Here is a 20,000-nt window from a genome sequence, read left to right on the forward strand (position 1 = left end):
AGAATTGCCTTTCTTCACTTAAACTATGAATGTGTCTACCCTGTTGTGCTCTGTAGTGTTATCTTTATGCATTTGTTACTGTGTTCCTAATTATTTCTAAATGGTACTGTGCTATATTAAGAAGAAACCAAAAAATACTTCATTAAAAAAAACCACCTTACTCGTGTTAATGAATGTGATCCGTTCTGTTTCCCAGCATGCACTGCAGAGGTGGAGAAGGTGTGCTCCGTCTCGACCGAGGAGCATCTCCAGCCGTTTAAAGAGAAGATGGAGGCGTTTGTGACTGAAGGTGAGTGTGTGTGTGTGTGTGTGTGTGTGAGTCTGACTGCTGTCCATTAAACTGCTGGATTCCTGACGTTCCTGTTGAATTCCTGCGTCTCTCCTGGGATGCTGAACATTAGACGTCTGACTGCGATTATACGCAGGGTTTTTAATGCGTCCTGACCTCTGGATCTCTGAGCATGAGATTCTGCTGACCCCGAGTCCCATTAACCTGCATCTGTGACCCGCCGGTAACTGAGGGCACGCTGGTGATGTGAAAAAAACAGCAGCAGATTGAACAAAGTGCAGAGATTCAGCACAACACACACCAGGAACACTAACACACACTTGCTTTTTTTTCTTAGTGAGGACATTGTATGGTATACCTGACAAAAGTCTTGTCTCCCATCCAAGTTTAAGGAACAATAAATAATAAGTTGAATTCTAGTTGATCATTTGGTGTCAGAAGTGGCTTATATGAAAGGCAAAGGCCTCTAGATTTTGCTTATTTGAGCACAATAAAATCTGATCATGCCTTTGATGATTTGATTAGGACAGTGCGGTCTGACTCTGCTTAGACTAAAGTCTCATCACAGAACAGAAATAATGTCCAGTATAGAATATAAAGTCCTGCTGCAGTGGAGACTGGAATGAATATTGTGTCTGACTCCATCATGAGCTTGGAGGACTGCATCCATACATCTCTGACATGACTCAAATCACTGATTAATAAAGTCATCTGGAATGAAGAAGAAAGCCTTCCTGCAGGACTCCCAGAGCTCATCAAGACTCTTTGGATTCATCTTACCCCAGACATGCTCAATAATGTTCATGTCTGGTGACTTGGCTGGACAATCCTGGAGCAGCTTGAACTTTCAGGAGCTTTGATGTGGAGGCTGAAGTATGAGAAGGAGCGCTATCCTGCTGGAGAATTGTCCCTCTCCTGTGGTTTGTAATGTAATGGGCAGCACAAATGTCTTGATCCCTCAGGCTGTTGATGTTGATCATCCACTCTGCTGATCTCTCGCACACCCCCATGCTGAATATAACCTCAAACCATGATTTCTCCTTGCTCTTACTACTGAGATCTACAACAAGACTTTGTCAGGTAGTGTAAACTTGCACTGTTTTCCTAACAGGTTAATGATTAAGTTAATGCTGTGGCCCACACCTCACCTGACCCTCATAGATATGCACCAATGATTAGATCTGCCAGAATATGTTTGTATAAGCCTTAAAGTGATTTTGTCCCCTCAAATTGAATATTTACTCACTATTTATTCACCCTCAAGGGGTTTCAAACCTCTGTGAGTTTCTTTATTCTGTTGAACAGTAAAGAAGCAATTTAGAAGATGAAAACCTGTAACCATTGACGTGCATAGTAGGAAAAACAAAGACTATGAAAGTCAATGGTTACAGGTTTCCAGCTTTTTTCTTAATATCTGCTTTTATGTTAACCCCAACAAAAAACAAACAGGTACCAGTTAAGTAAACTATGTTTTAATAAACAAATTAACAATCTTTAATCCTGTGTGAACTGCCCCTTAAAGTATTAATGATGTGTTTTTTTGTTTTTGTCATGATATTTCACTATATAAGGACATTTGGTCTTCACACGCATAGCTAAAACAGTACACACACACACACACACACACACACAATATGGGCATTCAGTCTGTGTCTCTCCTACACACACATCATTAACATTCACTGTCTCTTTCTCACACACCATGAACATTCACTGTCTGTCTCACACACACACACACACACAGACGGCTCTCCTGACAGACAGACGGTGAATCGTGGTCTTTCATGGTGTTGAACCCTTAAACACTACCGGCCTCAATTTGTCAAAGAGCACCTTGAGCATTGACCCCTGATGACCCCTGCGCTTCTGAGGAAGCCCCACACACACATAATCACGCACACACTCTCACATACATATCATTTAATAGCTCGCTGTGCCTCTTTCTTGAGCCAGATTTATAAAAATGTCAATTTATACATTTTCAAATATTTTTTGCGGAGCTTGAATAAATATATATTCTTTATAAACTCAAATATTCAAATGTTGTATTACTTAATTAACTTAATTTACTTAGTTAATTTTGACTTATTATTTCTGCAAAAATAAAACTCTAACAAATTTGTTGTTATTTATTTTTATTATTTATTTTATTTTATTTATTTGATTTTTGTAGAGCTTGAAAAAAATATTAAATTTTATGAGCTTAGATATTTATTGTAATATTTCTTGCAAATATCCATCTCTAAAATGAATAAATGTATACATCATGTGGTTAATTCACTTAATTTTGAGTTAATCTTGTCTAGTAAATGTCAATAAATGTAAGAATTTTAGACTGGAAAAAAGAAAATATATATTTTTTCTGCAATGCTTAAATATTCATATTTATGTTAATATTCATATCAATATGCAGTGCTATATATTTTTTGATGAGCTCAAATATTTAAATGCAATATTACAAGAAAATGTTCATCCCTCCCTAAAATGAATGAATGTAAATGTCCAGTGGTTTACTCAGTTATTTTTGAATAATATTTCTGCTAAAATAAAACTGTCTTTTTACTTGTCAAGGAAAAGCCTCTAAATTTAAGAATTTTAGAAAATTGCACTAGAAATAATACTAAACTTGATGTAAGAATTTTTTTTTGTGTGTGTGTGTGTGTGTGTGTGTGTGTGTGTGTGTGTGTGTGTGTGTGTGTGTGTGTGTGTGTGTGTGTGCGCGTGTGTGTGTGTGTGTGTGTGTGTGTGTGTGTGTGTGTGTGTGTGTGTGTGTGTGTGTGTGTGTGTGTCTGAATATAAATTTATGAGCTCAAAAATGTAATTGTAATATTTCTTGCAAATATCCATCTCTAAAATTAATAAATGTAAACATCCTGTGGTTTACTCACTTATAATTTTGATTTAATCTTGTCTAGTAAATGTCATTAAATGTAAGAATTTTAGACTGGAAAAAAGAAAATATTTTTTTGCAACGCTTAAATATTCATGTTAATATTCATATCAATATGCAGTGCTATATATTTTTTGATGAGCTCAAATATTTGAATGCAGTATTTCTTGAAAATTTCCATCTCTAAAATAAATGTAAATGTCCAGTGGTTTACTCAGTTGATGTTGACCTATTATTTCTGCAAAAATAATAAATCTTTTTTACTTGTCAAGAAAAAGCCTCTAAATGTAAGAATTTTAGAAAATTGCACCAGAAATAAGACTAAACTTGATTTAAGAATTCTTTTTTTTTTGCGGAGCTTGAATAAATGTTCATTTTTATGACCTCAAAAATGTAATTGTAATATTTCTTGCAAATATCCATCCCTAAAATGAATAAGTGTAAATATCCTGTGGTTTACTCACTTAATTTTGAGTTAATCTTGTCTAGTAAATGTCAATAAATGTAAGAACTTTAGACTGGAAAAAATTAAATATATATTTTTTGCATTGCTGAAATATTTAAATCCATGTTAATATTCATATCAATATGCAGTGCTATATATTTTTTGATGAGCTCAAATATTTGAATACAATATTACTCGAAAATTTTCATCCCTAAATTGAATGGATGTAAATGTCCAGTGGTCTGACTTATTATTTCTGTAAAAATGAAACCAAGTTTTTTTTTCACTTGTCTAGAAAAAGTCTCTCGATTTAGGAATTTTAGATACAGCTGAAGTCAGAATTATTCGCCCCCTTTAAAAAAAAATTTCTTTTTTAAATGTTTCCCAAATGAATTTTAACAGATTCAGGAAATGTTCACAGTATGTCTGATAATATTTTTTCTTCTGGAGAAAGTCTTATTTGTTTTATTTTGACTAGAATAAAAGCAGTTTTTAATTTTTTAAACACCATTTTAAGGACAATATTATTCACCCCTTTAAGCTCTTTTTTTTTTTTTTGATAGTCTAAAGAACAAACCATCATTATACAATAACTTGCCTAATTACCTTAACCTGCCTAGTTACCCTAATTAACCTAGTTAAGCCTTTAAAAGCACCATTTTAAGATCAATATTATAAGCCCCTTAAAGCTTTTTTTGTCAATAGTCTACAGCAGGGCTATTCAATTAGTTTGTCATGGGGGCCAGTTCATGAAAATCATCCCAATTAAAGGGCCAGAGAAATATGACTTGAAATATAAGTGCTGTATTTTTGCTGCTTAAGACACCCACGTTGGCCTTTTCTACATTAAAATGGTAGTATGTTGTATTTTAAAACATGTTTAAATGTTGTATTTCAAAGCACAACAAAAGCAGTGCCAAAGAATAGTCTAAAATGACATTTTTGAAAAAAAGGGTATTTTATTTACCAGCTAATAACCTTTTTATTACAAATAAAATGAAACTTCTGAACTTATTCAGAGGAGCCTGATAGAAAATGCTCAATTACAAGAAAAAAAGCTCTGATGTATTTTCAGGTTTTTGCATTTGAACTCTTCATGTATCCATTTTTTAATGAGATTAAATATTCAAATGTTGTATTACTTATAAATATCCATCCCCAAAATGAGTAAATGTCCAGTGGTTTACTCACTTAACGTTGACTTATTATTTCTGCAAAAATAAAGCTCATTTTTACTGGTCTAGAAAGACTCTAAATTTAAGAATTTTAGAGATCTGCACTAGAAATAAGACAAAACTTGATGTAAACAAAGTATTTCTTAAATGTCTGTTCCTAAATAGAGTAAATGTAAATGTCCAGTGGTCTGATCATGTGTTTGGTGTGCTCGGACAGCTGTAGATCTTCACAAGCTCCTCTGGCTTCAATTACTGGCTTCATATTTCTTCAGAGTGTCTGTCTGCGCTGACGGAGAGACATCTGGAAGCACGACTCAATCCTGCTGTCAGTCGCTCTTCATCTCAGCATCACACGTCTGATGTTGAGGAGTGTGGAAATGCATCATAACACACGGCTCAATCACTTATTTTTATGACAGTCGAGCTGTTTTTGATCAGACTCTACTGTATGAAGTGCTGGGGAAATCAATGCTGACGGGACTTGTTCCATCACTGTAAACATGCATTAATGTGTTTTAGATTGGATTGAATTGATGTTTTTTTTCTAATTCATTCACAGCAAAAACTGAGCTGGAAGGTCAAGAGAAGCAACTCAGCGACACCCACAAATTGTAAGCTTTCAGTTTTCTTGTTGCTCTGTTTTTCTCTCTTCTGGAGACAGAATTTATCTACACCTTTGTTTTCTGGGCACATCCTGTCTGTTTAAAGTTGTCAAATCTGTCCAAACACAACTATTTGGGAAGAATTGCACTGCAGAAATGAATTTTTCATTTTTCAAGTTTTCTTAGATTTTTCTATTTGTAATTGGTTCTAAAATGTGTCAATTTTTTAAGTTCAGAAAATGTTGTTAAATTGAGTTCTAAAAACGTGTTACAATATTTAAGTTCAGAAAATGTTTCGATATTTTAAGTTCAGAATTTTTTTTAAATTGAGTTCTAAAAAAGTGTTACAATAATTAAGTTCAGAAAATGTTTCAATGTTTTAAGATCAGAAAATATTCCAATATTCTAAATTCAAAATATTCCAAAATTGAGTTCTAAAAATATTCAAAAATGTTAAGTTCTGAAAATGTTCCTATATTTTGAGTTCAAATAATTTTCTAAATTAAAAAAAATATATATTCTAAAATATTATTTTCTGAAAACGTTGATAAATTAAGTTCAGAAAATGTATACAATTTTAGTCCGGAAAGTGTTCTAAATTTGTAAGTTCAGAAAGTTTTGAAGTTTTTAGCTTCAGAAAATTTTCCAATATTTAAGTTAAAAAAATATTGCTAAATTGAGTTCTAAAAAAGTGTTCCAATAATGAAGTTCAGAAAATATCACTTAATTGAGTTCTAAAAAAGTGTTCCAATAATGAAATTCAGAAAATATCACTTAATTGAGTTCTAAAAAAAAGTGTAACAATAGTGTTATTAATTTGAGTTCTAAAATTTTTTTACAATATTTTAAGTTCAGAAAGTGTTACAATATTTTAAGTTCAGAAAAGTGTCCTGTATTTTAAGTTCAAAATAATTTCAGAAATAAGGTCAGAAAATGTTTAATTTAAGTTCAGAAAGTGTTCCAATATTTTACGATCATAAAATGTTTCAAAATGGAGTTCTACATTTTTCCAAGATGTTAAGTTAAAGAAAATTTCCAAAATTGTGTTATAAAAAAGTAGAAATATTAAATATTATAATATTAAATATTAAGTTCATAATATTTTGTCAAAATTGAGTTCTAAAAACTGTTCCAATATTTTATATTCCGAAAGTGTCATTTTTTTTACAGCCCTAAACTGTTCCAACATTTTAAGATCAATAAATATTGCTAAATTGAGTTCTTAAATTAAATTTTTTTTCAAGCTCAAAAAGTGTTCCAAAATTAAGTTCATAAAATGTTCTGAAATTGAGTTCTAAAAACTTTTCTAATATTTTAGGTTCATTGAATGTTTTAAAATTGAGCTACAACAATTGTTCCAGTATTTTAAGTTCATAAAATGTTCCAAAGTTTAGTTATAAAATTTAAAATTTTAAAATATTAAAATATTTTACGTTCAGAAAGTGGTAAAATTTTTTAGACATTATTCCAAAATTGAGTTTTACATTTTTTTTTTTCATTATTTTAAGCTCAGTGTTGCTAAGAGTTCATACATTTTTCCAAAATTGAGTTCTAAATAAAGTTCAGAAAATGTTGCTAAATTGGGTTCTAAAAAAGTTTCAATATTTTAAGCTCAGAAAATGTGCTAAAATTGAGTTATAAACTGTTCCAATGTTTTACTAAAAATGTTCCAATATTTTAAGTTCAGGGAAAAAATGGTTTCAAAATTGTAGTGTCTGACAGTTCCTAAATTAAGATCTAAATAAAATGTTCCATAATATTGCTCTTAAAAATGTTCCCCAAAACATGTAGTCTAGAATATTTTTAGTAGTTATTATTTTTGTGGGTTTTACCCTGGTTTCTGTTTCATCACTCCAAAAATATTAGCTTGAGGTCTTGATGATGATGAACACCAGTTTATCAATGTTTCCAGCTTGTGTTCATTGTCAAATTGGTCTGATCTCCACATTCATTTCTCTGAAAACTCATGATCATATGTGGCTTTCATCAACGAAAATTGTGACTAAACCTTTATCATGTGACAAAAATGTGACGCTAATGAACACTAATCATGTCTCTGTGTTATCGCAGGTTCTTGGATCTGTGTGTGTTTTTCTCGGTGAAGGCCAAGAGCGGAGAGAAAGAGGTTTCTCCAAACACCTTCTTCTCAGTTTGGCACGAGTTCTGCACCGACTTTAAGGACACATGGAAGAAGGAGAACAAGCTCATCCTGCAGGAGAGGTATGTGTGTGAGTGTATGTGTGATTAGTCTATGCTCAGTGTGCCGTAAGTCTTCAGGAATGAGCCAGTGCTAACACACACACACTAAACACTGATTTATGAAGAGCAGCTCCCATCTCAAGCTTCCTGACGCTCTCACTGTTGTCAAAACATCTGCGGATAAACCTCCGACAGATCTGTGATTTAATGTGCCATTACCACTCATACCTGAGCCGTGCACAGGTGCATCATGGGAAGAACATGCAAGAAAATTTCCCATTTACAGCAGCCAGAGTATAAAAGTACAAAAGAAACATACATGCATGTTATTATTATTTGAAATAAATAAAATGAATAAAGGAAAAACAAACTAACTAATGAATGAATATACAGTACAAATAAAACACCAGAGCAGTGAAGGAAAATCTAAATCCAAAAGCAAAGTGTTTACAATTCTGTTCATGTTTTTCCATCTCGCTTTTACAATGTAGATTGTGTCGCAGCAGCTGAACACAAACGCTCTAGTAAACTGAAACTGTCAGTCCAGTTTTCAGAGTTGAAGTTCAGTTCGGTGTGGTTTAATCCTCACTGCTGAGTCCAAACACTGAAGAGCAAATCCATCCATGCACAGCTCAACAAGTCCTAAAACCAAGCAAGCCAGCGCAACAAAAAAAGAAATTTAAATGAAAAATTAAGAGGCTAATGAAAGGAACAAAAAAATAAATAAAATAAAAAGGCAAATGAATAAAGAAAAACAGATGGAAAAAAACAAATGAATTGACAAATAAAACAACAGAAAAGAAAAATGTGAACAAAAAAAATAAATAAATAACCTGCAGACAAGGAAAAAAGTGAATGCACCAATATAAATATCTTTATATAATGGACAAAATAAACAAAAAAGCAAATGTATATTATAAGACGAATAAAGAAAAGTACATGAATTAAAATCAACAAAGCAAGTGGGAGCACAGAAAACAACAAAAATTATTTTAAATATTTATATAAAAGGAACATGTAAAAATAATTAAATTGTCTCTTTTTTTTCAGCAAATATATAGAAAAAAGCGTTTAAAGCAAGACACATTAGTATGAGAAGTGAAATGAGAAGATAACTGTTGTGAATTCATCACTTTAACAAGAACAAAAAATACTCCCAATTGCACCAGTCAGGTTGTTCTCGGTCTCCTCTGGCAGGTACATTTAATTATTTATTTGTAAAGTGTTTTTCCTCAGGGCAGTTTGTGCTGCAGTAACTAAGTATCTAATTATGTTACTAACTATAACTAGTTAGTTACTTACTAACTAAGTAGGTAACTAAAATGCTAAGTAAATGAGTAACTAAGTTATTAACACAATGAGTAACAAAGTGACTCACCAAGTAACTTACTCACTACCTAACTAAACAAGTAATTAGATAGGTAACTAACTAACCTAGTAACTAAATAACCAACTAAATAACTATGTAACTTAGTGGGTAACTAATTAGGCAACTAAAAAACTAACTCACTAAGTAGCTTTCTACCTAAGTAATTAAATAACTATGTAACTAAGTAGGTAACTAAGAAACTAAGTATCTAACTAAATAGGTAACTAAGTGGGTAACTCACAACCTAAGTAACTAAATAACTATTTAACCAAGTAAGCAACTAATTAATTAAGTAGGTAACTAATCAATTAAGCAACTCGCTAAGTAACTAATTGAGTAAATACCTATGTAAATAAGAATCCAAGTAAATAAGTTGGTAACTAAGAAACTAACTCACTAAGTAACTAAGTAGACAACTAAGAAACTAACTCACTAACTAACTCACTACCTAACTAACTCAATAACTATGCAACTAAGAAACCAAGTAGGTTACTAGGAAAAAATATGTAACTCACTAACTAACTCACTACCTAACTAAATAACCAACTAAGCAGGTAACCAGGTAGGCAACTAACTAAATAACTAACAAACTAAGTTGGTAGCTAAGAAACTAACTCACTGAGTAACTAACTAAGTAGGTAACTAAGTAACTGGCTCACTAAGGAGGTAACTAAGAAACTAAGTAACTAAATGACTAACTCACTACCTAACTAAATAACCAACTATCTAAGTAGGTAATTAAGAATCTAAGTACTAATTGAGTGAGTGAGTGAGTGAGTGAGTGAGTGAATGTGTGTAGTGTCTGTGTTTGTCTGTGCGCGCTGTGTGTTTTTTCTGAATGAGTGTATGGTCTGTATGGTGATCCTCCAGTATCTGTACCTCTCCCAGAACCTGTGCATGTGTTTAATATTAGATAATATCAGTGTGTGCTTGTTTAACCTGCTAATGGAAGAGGAGCTGCTGCAGTGTGTGTGATGCTGCCTCTGATAGCAGAGTCCTCCTGCATTATTCATCAGCTTCACATCTCTACATCTGTCCTGAAACGCATCACCTTTCACACACACATACCTCTGCTGTCTGGCTGAATCTTTTTCTTTCATTCGTTTTTTATATTGTTTTTGTCATGATTTATTGGTTTGTTTGCTTTTCTTAATTGTCATTGGCCAAGTATTGTGTTATAATGCAATCACGATTCTCTTTCATTTTTTTCTTAATTGTTAGTATTTTCTCTCTTAATTGTCTTTCCATTCCTTTATTATTTCATTTACTAATTTAAATACAACACAAACGCACATACATTCATTGCTTTTTATTTCTATTTTCGCTGTTATGTTTCCCTTTATTTTTAATTTATTCTTTCTTTTCAGAGTACTTTGTCTTAATTGACAATGAATATTCAATAAGAGAAAAAATATTATAAATCTAATTATTTGCTTTAATTGGTGTATTTTTTTCTATTATTTTGTGTTCTTCCCTTTTTTTCTTTCTTTTTTGTTCATTCATTCTGTTTCTCTTTTTATTTTAATTAATTTATTATTTTTTTATTTAATGCCCTAATAAATGCATGTATTCATGTTTTGCTTTTTTTATTGATTTTATTCCTTTATTAATTGTCGTAATAATTTTTTTTCTCTTATTACATTATTCATTACTTTATTCAGTTTTATTTTCTTCACTTTTTGATACTTTATTTGTCGTATATATATATATATATATATATATATATAAATATATATAAATATATATATATATATAAATATTGTCAACACATTTCTAATTATAATAGTTTCAGTAACTCATTTCTAATAACTGATTTATTTTATAACATATATATATATATATATATATATTATAACATATGTATATATCATAACATATATATTAATTATAATATAATTATAATATTTGACTAGATATTCTTCAAGACACTTCTATACAGCTCAAAGTGACATTTAAAGGCTTAACTGGGTAATTAGGCAAGTCATTGTAGAATGGTGGTTTGTTTTGTATACTATAGAAAAAAAATAGCTTAAAGTGGCTAATAATATTGACCTAAAAATTGTTTTTAAAAAAATTAATTACTGCTTTTATGCTAGCCGAAATAAAACAAATAAAACTTTCTCCAGAAGAAAAAATATTATCAGACATACTGTGAACATTTTCTTGCTCTGTTAAAAAAAATCAAAGGGGGGCGAATAATTCTTACTTACACTGTATGTATGTATATATATATATATATATATATATATATATATATATATATATATATATATATATATATATATATATATAGGTTTTTCCCAAATGATGTTGAACAGATTCAGGAATTTTTCACAGTATTTCCTATAATTTTTTTTTTTTTTTTTTTTTTTTTTTTTTTTTTTTTTGGAGAAAGTCTTATTTGTTTTATTTTGGCTAGAATAAAAGCTGATTTTAACATTTTTAAAGCAATTTTAGGCTCAATATTATTAGCCCCCTTAAGCAATATTTTGTCCTTTAAATATATACTTATATATTCCCTCTACATTTTCCTTATTCAGATGTCTTGATATCTTAAATTCTAGTCTTGGTCTGTTAGTTTCGTGGCTTTAACTCCTCATATTTGATAAACTCTAAAGCAGTTTCAATTCTCTACAACTTAAATTTAATAATGACAACTACGAATTATTAAATAATACATTTACGGTCTTATTTTTTTATCGAATAATAACATTTTAACCAAATTTGTCCCCCAACCCTCCCCCTCCATTCATATATTTTTAATTCTAATGTTCTCTGCAGTCCGTGAGTTCATTTGTCCTGAATTCCAGTCTTGTTCTGTTAGTTTTGGGTCTCTGACCCTTCATATTTACTTTCTAAGCAGTCTGCAGCGATGTTGATGAACTGAACTAAACCTCAACTCAACTAAAGCTGTTTTTATCCACTACAACCTCTATGCTGAGCTGCTTTGACACACTCTACATTGTAAAAGTGCTACAGAAATAAAGATGACTCAAACTGATGGATGTGGACGGTGAGGTTAGCGCTGAATGCGTGAAACTGGAGCCGCGGCGGATAATTGTAAACACAAAGGAGCTCCTGCAGATGCCGAGACGTCTCTGTACCTGCAGATCTGTTATCTATGTTCCCAGAGAGTGTTGTGTTTCTCTGTAATCGCTGGATCTGTGCTGAAGTGTTTGCTTTTCTCCTCTGCCGGCACCTGAGAGCCGCTGAAAGTCGCTCGGCCCCAATTTGTCATGAATGCTTGTGGTTTGTTTGCTGGAACAGAAGATCTGTGTGACACCGAGAGCTCTCAGCGGAGGGAAATGCTCATCTGAAGAGTGTGTGTGTCTGTGTCTGCTGGTTTTGATGGTTTAAAAGGACAGGTTTTTTGTGCAATGGCATGGGTATAACATAGTTGTACTCTATTACAGGGATTCATGAGGACATGCATGATGTCCTTGTAATTCAAAGCACTTTACAATCATACCTAATAGGGAATTTTGACATTACAAAAATGTCCACAGGTTTGTTGTGATGTATAATAAGCCGTTTTTCCCTGTATAAAATACGTTACGCCTATTGAGAGTCCTCATAACCACCAATACCTATGTGTGGGCTCTCACTATACACTACCTGACAAAAGTCTTGTCTTGATCTCAGTTGTAAGAGCAACAAATAATAACTTGACTTCTACTTGATTATGTGTAAAAGTGTCTGATTTTTCCCATGAATCATCTGTTGATCTGCATCCCAAACACTGCAGAAGACCTACTGGAACCAGCATGGAGACAAGATTGTCACAAAAATCAGTTTCTGTGATCTGAAATGGTTTAGGGTTACATATATTATGTGGGTGTGTGAGAGATCTGCAGAGTGGATGATCAACATCAACAGCCTGAGGTATCAAGACATTTGTGCTGCCCATTACATTACAAACCACAGGAGAGGGACAATTCTCCAGCAGGATAGCGCTGCTGCTCATACTTCAGCCTCCACATCAAAGCTCCTGAAAGCAAAGAAGGTCAAGCTGCTCCAGGATTGGCCAGCCCAGTCACCAGACATGAACATTATTGAGCATGCCTGGGATAAGATGAATCCAAAGAGTCTTGATGAGCTCTGGGAGTCCTGCAGGAAGGCTTTCTTCTTCATTCCAGATGACTTTATTAATCAGTGATGTGAGTCATGTCAGAGATGTATGGATGCAGTCCTCCAAGCTCATGATGGCAACCCAGGCTCATTCTGAAAACGTAGTCCAGTGGACATTTCTGGAGACGTATCCCGGGAGGTAAGTATTTTTGCAGTTTTTGTTTTCGCGAATCCGCAAGAGGCTGCTGTGTGCGCTTTTCCGTATCTCAAATATCTCTTGCAAGTACCTTTCGCACTCGCGCTGTTCTCGCGTAAACCCACCAGAGGCCGCTGTTGAACGACAGTCTTTCTGACTGACTGAATGATAGACTGTGCGACCGGCCTATCGACCGATCCATCCTTCTCCTTCCCTAAACCCAACCAATTTTACCGATTAACCCAACCAACAATTTACAAAAGCTGTCCAGAAAAAGGAAAAGCCCTGGTCTGATTTTTAACACATTTTCGGATTTCACCACATTCTCACCCTGTTATGAAATTGTTCACTTTTTTTTTTTTGGGTTCTGTTTTTGTCTAACCTGATTTCTGGAACTGCTCTTCCCCGAACCCGAACCCCGTCGTTGTGGTCAACTCCTCTCTGCATCTCAAATCTTCCGACATACACGGCGAGCTAACTGGACAAACTAGTTGCAGCAGGAAAGCCCTCTACATGGAGGTAAACGGTCAGCCGGTAAGCGTGAAAAGGAGCGGCGTCACACCGCCCCGTAGCATTCGCTTAAAAAATGACCTCCGTCTACATAATTTGCGGCCTCCAGAGACGTCCACGGGACTAAATTTTCAGAATGAGCCTGTGTTGCATGATGGATATTCATTCTGTCTCCACTGCAGCAGGACTTTATATTCTATACTGGACATTATTTCTGTTCAGTGATGACACTTTAGTCTAAGCAGAGTCAGACCGCACTGTCTGAATCAAATCATTAATAATCAAGGCATGATCAGATTTTATTGTGCTCAAATAAGCATCATCTAGAGGCCTTTGCCTTTCATATAAGCCACTTCACTCTCAACTAGAAGACAACTTATTACTTGCTGTTTCTAAAACTTGTATAGGCCACAAGACTTTTGTCAGGTAGTGTAAAACTCCAACATCACATTCACACAGTTTTCTATTATTTAATATTTTTTGTTTGTTTTCTTTTCATGTTTTTGTCATGTCTTCACACCTAATTGTTTTTGTTTATTCTTTTCTTCATTTTTCTTTCATTGCTTTCTTTGTTGTTGCTTGTTTTATTATCTGCTGGTGAGAGGGGCTCAGTTTTGTGTGCATCTGTGTGTGTGTAATGGTGTGAGGAAGGCTGCTAGTGTGTCTATGTGTGTGTGTTGGCTGTATAGTGTGTGTGTGTTGTCTGGCGCCGCAGCACCTCTATATTTGGTTGTGTGTGTTGTTTGCCAAATCTCTCTCTCTTTCTCTCTTCCTCCCGCCGGGATGTTTTTCTGCTGTTTAAAGAAGCTGCTACTGATGTGGAGCGAGCGTATCACTGTGCTTTTACCCACAGCCCATCCTTCACCTCACTGTAAACATTTCAGACCCTCACACACACAGCTCTTAACGACACATTCATCACAGCCGCACGTGTGTTTGCGGTGCTCTTATGCTGAACACACTCTTCTGAGTTTCGTCTCTTCTGCAGCGTCGGCTTTATTATGAGTCTCCGGTCTGATCCGCAGGTCAGCACACACTTAACACACACTTCTCTAAAACACACAAGCGTCACCAGCTTTGCTCCCTCAAATAAACATCGACTTCAAACACAGCATTAGTTTGTGTGGAAGTAAAAGCGGCACTCCAGGTTAACCGGATACGACAGTACTGACACACACAACTGCACATTCGGCTTTATACAAGTACGTGAACATATATAACAAGGATCTAGTGATTGTTGGATATTTCAATGCAAGAATCCTCAATTTTGTGCCTTTTACATTTACATTCAGTCATTTAGTAGACGTTAATATCCAAAGCGACTTACAAATGAGGACAAGGAAGCAATTTACACAACTATAAGAGCAACAATGAATAAGTGCTGTAGGCAAGTTTCAGGTCTGTAAAGTCTAAGAAGGAAAGTATTAGTAGTATTAGTATTAGTAGTATTTTTTTGTTGTTGTTACAGTTAGTGGTATATCCAGAGAGGCAATTGCAGATTAGGAAGGGAAGTGGAGACTAAATAGTTGAGTTTTTAGTTGTTTCTTGAAGACAGCGAGTGTCTCTGCCGTTCTGATGCAGTTAGGGAGTTCATTCCACCAACTGGGCAGATTGAGCGTGAGCGTTCGCGAAAGTGATTTCTTCCCTCTTTGGGATGGAACCACGAGGCGACGTTCATTCACAGAACGCAAGTTTCTGGAGGGCACATACATCTGCAGAAGCGAGAGCAGATAAGAAGGAGCAAAGCCAGAAGTCGCTTTGTAGGCAAACATCAGAGCTTTGAATTTGATGCGAGCAGCAACTGGCAGCCAGTGCAAACGGATGAGCAGCGGAGTGATTTAATAATAAAAAAAACTTGGTCACTTTATATTGATGGTTTGTTTGTTGAATTTAAGTTGCATCTACATGCACACTAATTCTCATTAGATTATGAGTAGACTGATAGGTTGGTGTTAGGGTTAGTGTAAGTTGACATGTACTTGCAAAGTTCTTATAGTCAGTTTAAGTGTCTATTGAAGGAGCAGAATCAGCAAACACTAAGCAGACAGTCTACTAATACTCAAATAGACCATCAAAATAAACTGTTACTGTAATAACGTTCGTTGTTGTTGAGGGAAGAAGAAGACAGGGTCGGCGATTCAGGTAAGCAAATAGTTTTATTATTTTTAAATGCCACCACACATGTAGCAGTGTGTGTGTGTGTGTGTGTGTGTGTGTGTGTGTGTGTGTGTGTGTGTGCTCTCTCCTCTCCCGACTGCTCCTCCCGTTCTCATTAAGAAGGGAGTCTCTCCGGCCCAATCACTAGAAAGACAGGTGTTCTTTATCATTTCTGATTGACCTGATGATTAGCCGCTGGGCTCCTAGCATGCTCTCCCCCCTTATTGGGTTTTCGATCACGCTTACCTCTCCACAGTTACCAAAAATCTCTAAGGCAGGAGTCTCAATCTGCCAGCCCGCAGACCGTTCGCGCCCCCTCCTCCCTCTGGCCTGCGCACCTAACGTCAAAAATATAACGAGATTCGGCCCCCCCAAAACGTATATTTTTGAATCACTGTCATTGTTGTGCAGTTGTATATAGGAGCGGTTGCAATAGCAAACAGAAAAAGAAAATAGAAAACTTCACTTGTACACCACACTGCTTTTAATGCCAACCGCAGACGTCTTTGGCTAACAGCCGTCATAAGAGCTGAATAGTGTAAGGAGCTAATTAGAAATGCTGGACTCTGCAGTTCTCATGTTATATCCGGTAAGTTCACACTATGCTGAATCAGACACATCACTCGCTTTGATTGCAGCAATGATTTCAGCAAAAAAAAAAAGTTAAATATAGTGGATTAAACTGCGGACACAGAATGCTGAGGAGGAAATGTTCACATACCCTACCGTACAGGTGCAGTTGGCTGTCAGAATGCAGTTGTTCTACTTGTTGATGATCACCCAGGCCTTGTACAGCTCCGTCTTCTTTCCTTGTCTTTGGCTAGGCAGAATCTCGGTTTTTAGCACTACAAAGTTTTGAATCTGGTCATGATGTAGCATTATATCTACATGACCACACAGAACAACATTGTAGGCATCCAAAGACTTGTAGACCTTTAACTTCTCTCTTGTAAAATCACTTGGAGCTTCATTGAGATTATATATTTGGGGCTGGATGCTTGGTCATTTCGTCTTATCCAATATCCATTTGGAGGGTGCTATCGCAAATGGAGCTGTCAGATGAACGCCGCTCACTTTAACGTTAATTTTGCAGAATCACTGTACTTATCACTGGGTGACGAGCTGTTATAATATTATGTAAATAATATATATAAAATGTAATCAATATAACTTATCTCTAATATAAAAACAAACTCTGTACCACATCGCATGCCATTCCCTCGCTGTAAATGCTAGCGCTCCCGTTTTTTTTTTCTGCAATCTTGATGCGCGCGCATCCTGAATGTTTACAAACCGGTAATTCCCCTATTGCTACTTGCAGTTTTGACTAGCCTCCTACTGGACGTTTAAAGTACTGTACTATGTGTTTGGGTTACTTTCGGTTTCTCTCGCTCGAGAGAAACACACATGCAGATTATTTCTGGGGCTGATTTAAAGGTTAAATGCATCTCCGTAAGTGCTCTTTTTTTACTAAAGCTCTATTTTTGTAAATATTCAAGGGTCCTTTAATTATAATCAGTTTAATACCGCCTGTATCATGTTGTGCAAACACATTTCTATGGTTTACACGTTATAATGGTGGTGTAAGTGTGATCATTTTGCCAATATTTGATTCAAATGGTTTCATCTTTTTTAATAGATTTTCCTCATGCTTATTAAGATTTGTATAAAAACATGCATTAGTAAAATTTGACTAAATACCCCCCCCCCCCCCCCCTCTTTGTTGTAGTTTCACAAACAAAGAAAGATATTGAGAAGAACAATTGCCAGTAAAGTCACTAAAGTTACCCAATCTGCTCTTTTGGTTTAGCAACAATTAGGACAGGATAAAAATGATTAATATTTTTGCCTATTATCAAATTGTAATATTTTCATAGCAATTTGAACTACTACTTAAATAAGTACAATAAGAAGCAAAAAGAATAGCTTTGACTGCATATACTCTAGGGAAGAATGTCTGAGTGCATCAATCACATCAGGGTTTCCACTTTTTTTTTTTGTTGTGCTTGACTGTTAAAGCGGCCCTCCTATAGACCTTTTTCATGGCTGCTGCATGGAGGGCGCCACAGCGACCAGCGTCTTCCGGTAGAATGCTAGAAACTTCCGTTTACAGCGTGTACAACTGGTCATTTGCGCTCCGAAAATGGGTTTCAATAATGTTTTTAATTGATAACAGTGTTTTTGTGACACACAACTTAGAAATGTGTGTGTTAAAGCCGTTATAATCTGTCACATGTGGTTCAAGCGCGTCAGAAATACGAGAAAAACGTTCTCCTAGTTCACGTGTCTGCCGTCAGAAATACTGTGTTAGCTCAGCGGCTCTTTAACACACACAGAGAGAGAGAGCAAACCAGAGTACTGCATGAAACTTAACAGGTATGAAAGTCGTGCAATTTACAAAAATGACCAATAAAAGTCTGTTATTGACCCTCTGCTGCTGATTTGCTGTTCATTTTAATCGCGAGCCGTTTGTGTTTTATTTCGTGTGTTGTTTTCACCACGGTTTGTGTTTTTCTGTCATTTGGAAATGACACTAGCCTATATTTTCACGTTGTCACAGTTATTAAATCAGTGTGTGAGTGGCACAGTACAGGCTACGTGTGTGTGTCAAACATTTTGGTGAACTACATTAGTTTGGGCTGGTTATATATTTGAAATAAAGAGGAAATGTTGACTTTAGCGATGACGAGGCTTCATTTAAACTGCAGAAGATGCTGTCTGACAACGAGGGGAAAACGCCTCACAGCAGCTGTTTTCCATCCTATTAGATCACATTTCTTTAAATGATCAGTCCAGGAGATGCTGCTGATGGACAACAGGATTAGTTCAAAGAGGATAAAAGCAGGTAAAATAGATTAAAACTATCGTTTCAAAGCTGTCCAAATGTGACTGTTTACACGCATCAGCTGCCGACCGGAAGTTCTTCGCATCCTCCTAGCGCATACACGCAAAGCATAATGGGTCATTTTGCTTTCCAAGAAAAAGGTGTATAAGTTGTCAGTCACTAATATGGCCCCCCGCCAATTTGAGTTTGAGTCCGCTGCTCTAATGCTTCTTGAAATGAAAATAACATTGGTTTGACACTGTAAAAAAAAAATGTTTCAACTTAAAATTGTAAGTTTACTTCACGGAAATGTGCTGCCAAAATTCCAAAAGGCAACTGACTCTGTAAAGCCACATAAAACAACACAAAATATGATGAATATGCCGAGTTCAGCAGCTAATCAGCCGGAATCAGCTGAGGTGAAGTGATGGTGATCAGCGAGACCTGGCTGTCACTCAAGTGGCCACGCCCTTAATTATGCAGACTTAATATAACTTAATAATAATTCACTAATAAAAAATTCACACCTCACAGTTGTCATGAAGGGTAATATTAGCTATATGAACCGAAATCGTTCTTTGTAGCAGGCTGTAAACACCTTTTTTTCTGCTGTAAAGTCGGCCATTAGAGCAGTGAGCTCAATAGAAATCTGCTCCATATGGAGGCAGGACTGAATTGCAGTTTCAGTTACTTCCGTATCAGCTTCAAGAGGGAGAGCGGGAGGCACGATCCCCTACTGCAGCTTTAAACAGAGAAGTTGTCCTAATTCAGGTTAATGTTTGGTCATTTGCACAGTGATTTAAGACACGCACTGTGTTCATAAAGCAGTTTTGGAATAATCGTGTGCTCTTTAATCAGAAGGGTTGAGAATCTCACATCTCTAAACATGGACAATTATGGCGTGTGTGTGTGTGTGTGTTTCATTGAGTCACTGAAGCATCACTCCTGGCATCCGTACATACACACACACACACACACACTCTCACATCACACTTTTTCTCCCTCACACACACACACAGACAGAAGCGGACAGGAGACAGCTCGTCCTTGTTAACTTTAAGTGTTGTTGACAGATGGGCTTCATCTGAGCGTTGGGAAGTTATTAAACTCTGACAGGCCTGCTTCCTGAACACACATGATTAAGAGGAGCAGGACCATTCTTCTGTGGGTCACGTGTGTGTCTGTGTGTCTGAGAGAATGTTTGATGTGTGTATGAGAGAGAAAGAGTTTGAGATTTGTAAGATGTGCAAGCGTGTGTGTGTGAGAGAGTGAGAAA

At 35.4% G+C, this 20,000-nt stretch overlaps 1 protein-coding gene across 7 annotated transcripts in view; it reads left to right on the forward strand.

Moving 5' to 3' along the window:
- fmn2b (formin 2b) overlaps positions 1-20,000 on the forward strand; it is a 103,598-nt gene that overhangs the window by 71,312 nt on the left and 12,286 nt on the right. For 6 of the 7 annotated variants that reach the window (XM_073918948.1, XM_073918949.1, XM_009306990.5 and 3 more), the window contains 3 exons: positions 197-289; positions 5,359-5,410; positions 7,472-7,621. In XM_073918948.1, the coding sequence (XP_073775049.1) occupies positions 197-289; positions 5,359-5,410; positions 7,472-7,621 (295 nt within the window). Of the gene's footprint in view, positions 1-196; positions 752-5,358; positions 5,411-7,471; positions 7,622-20,000 lie in introns of all 7 variants that reach the window. The other variant, XR_012388256.1, reaches the window with a different exon arrangement.

This window comes from Danio rerio, chromosome 12 (genome assembly GCF_049306965.1).
Source record: "Danio rerio strain Tuebingen ecotype United States chromosome 12, GRCz12tu, whole genome shotgun sequence".
NCBI lineage: Eukaryota > Metazoa > Chordata > Actinopteri > Cypriniformes > Danionidae > Danio > Danio rerio.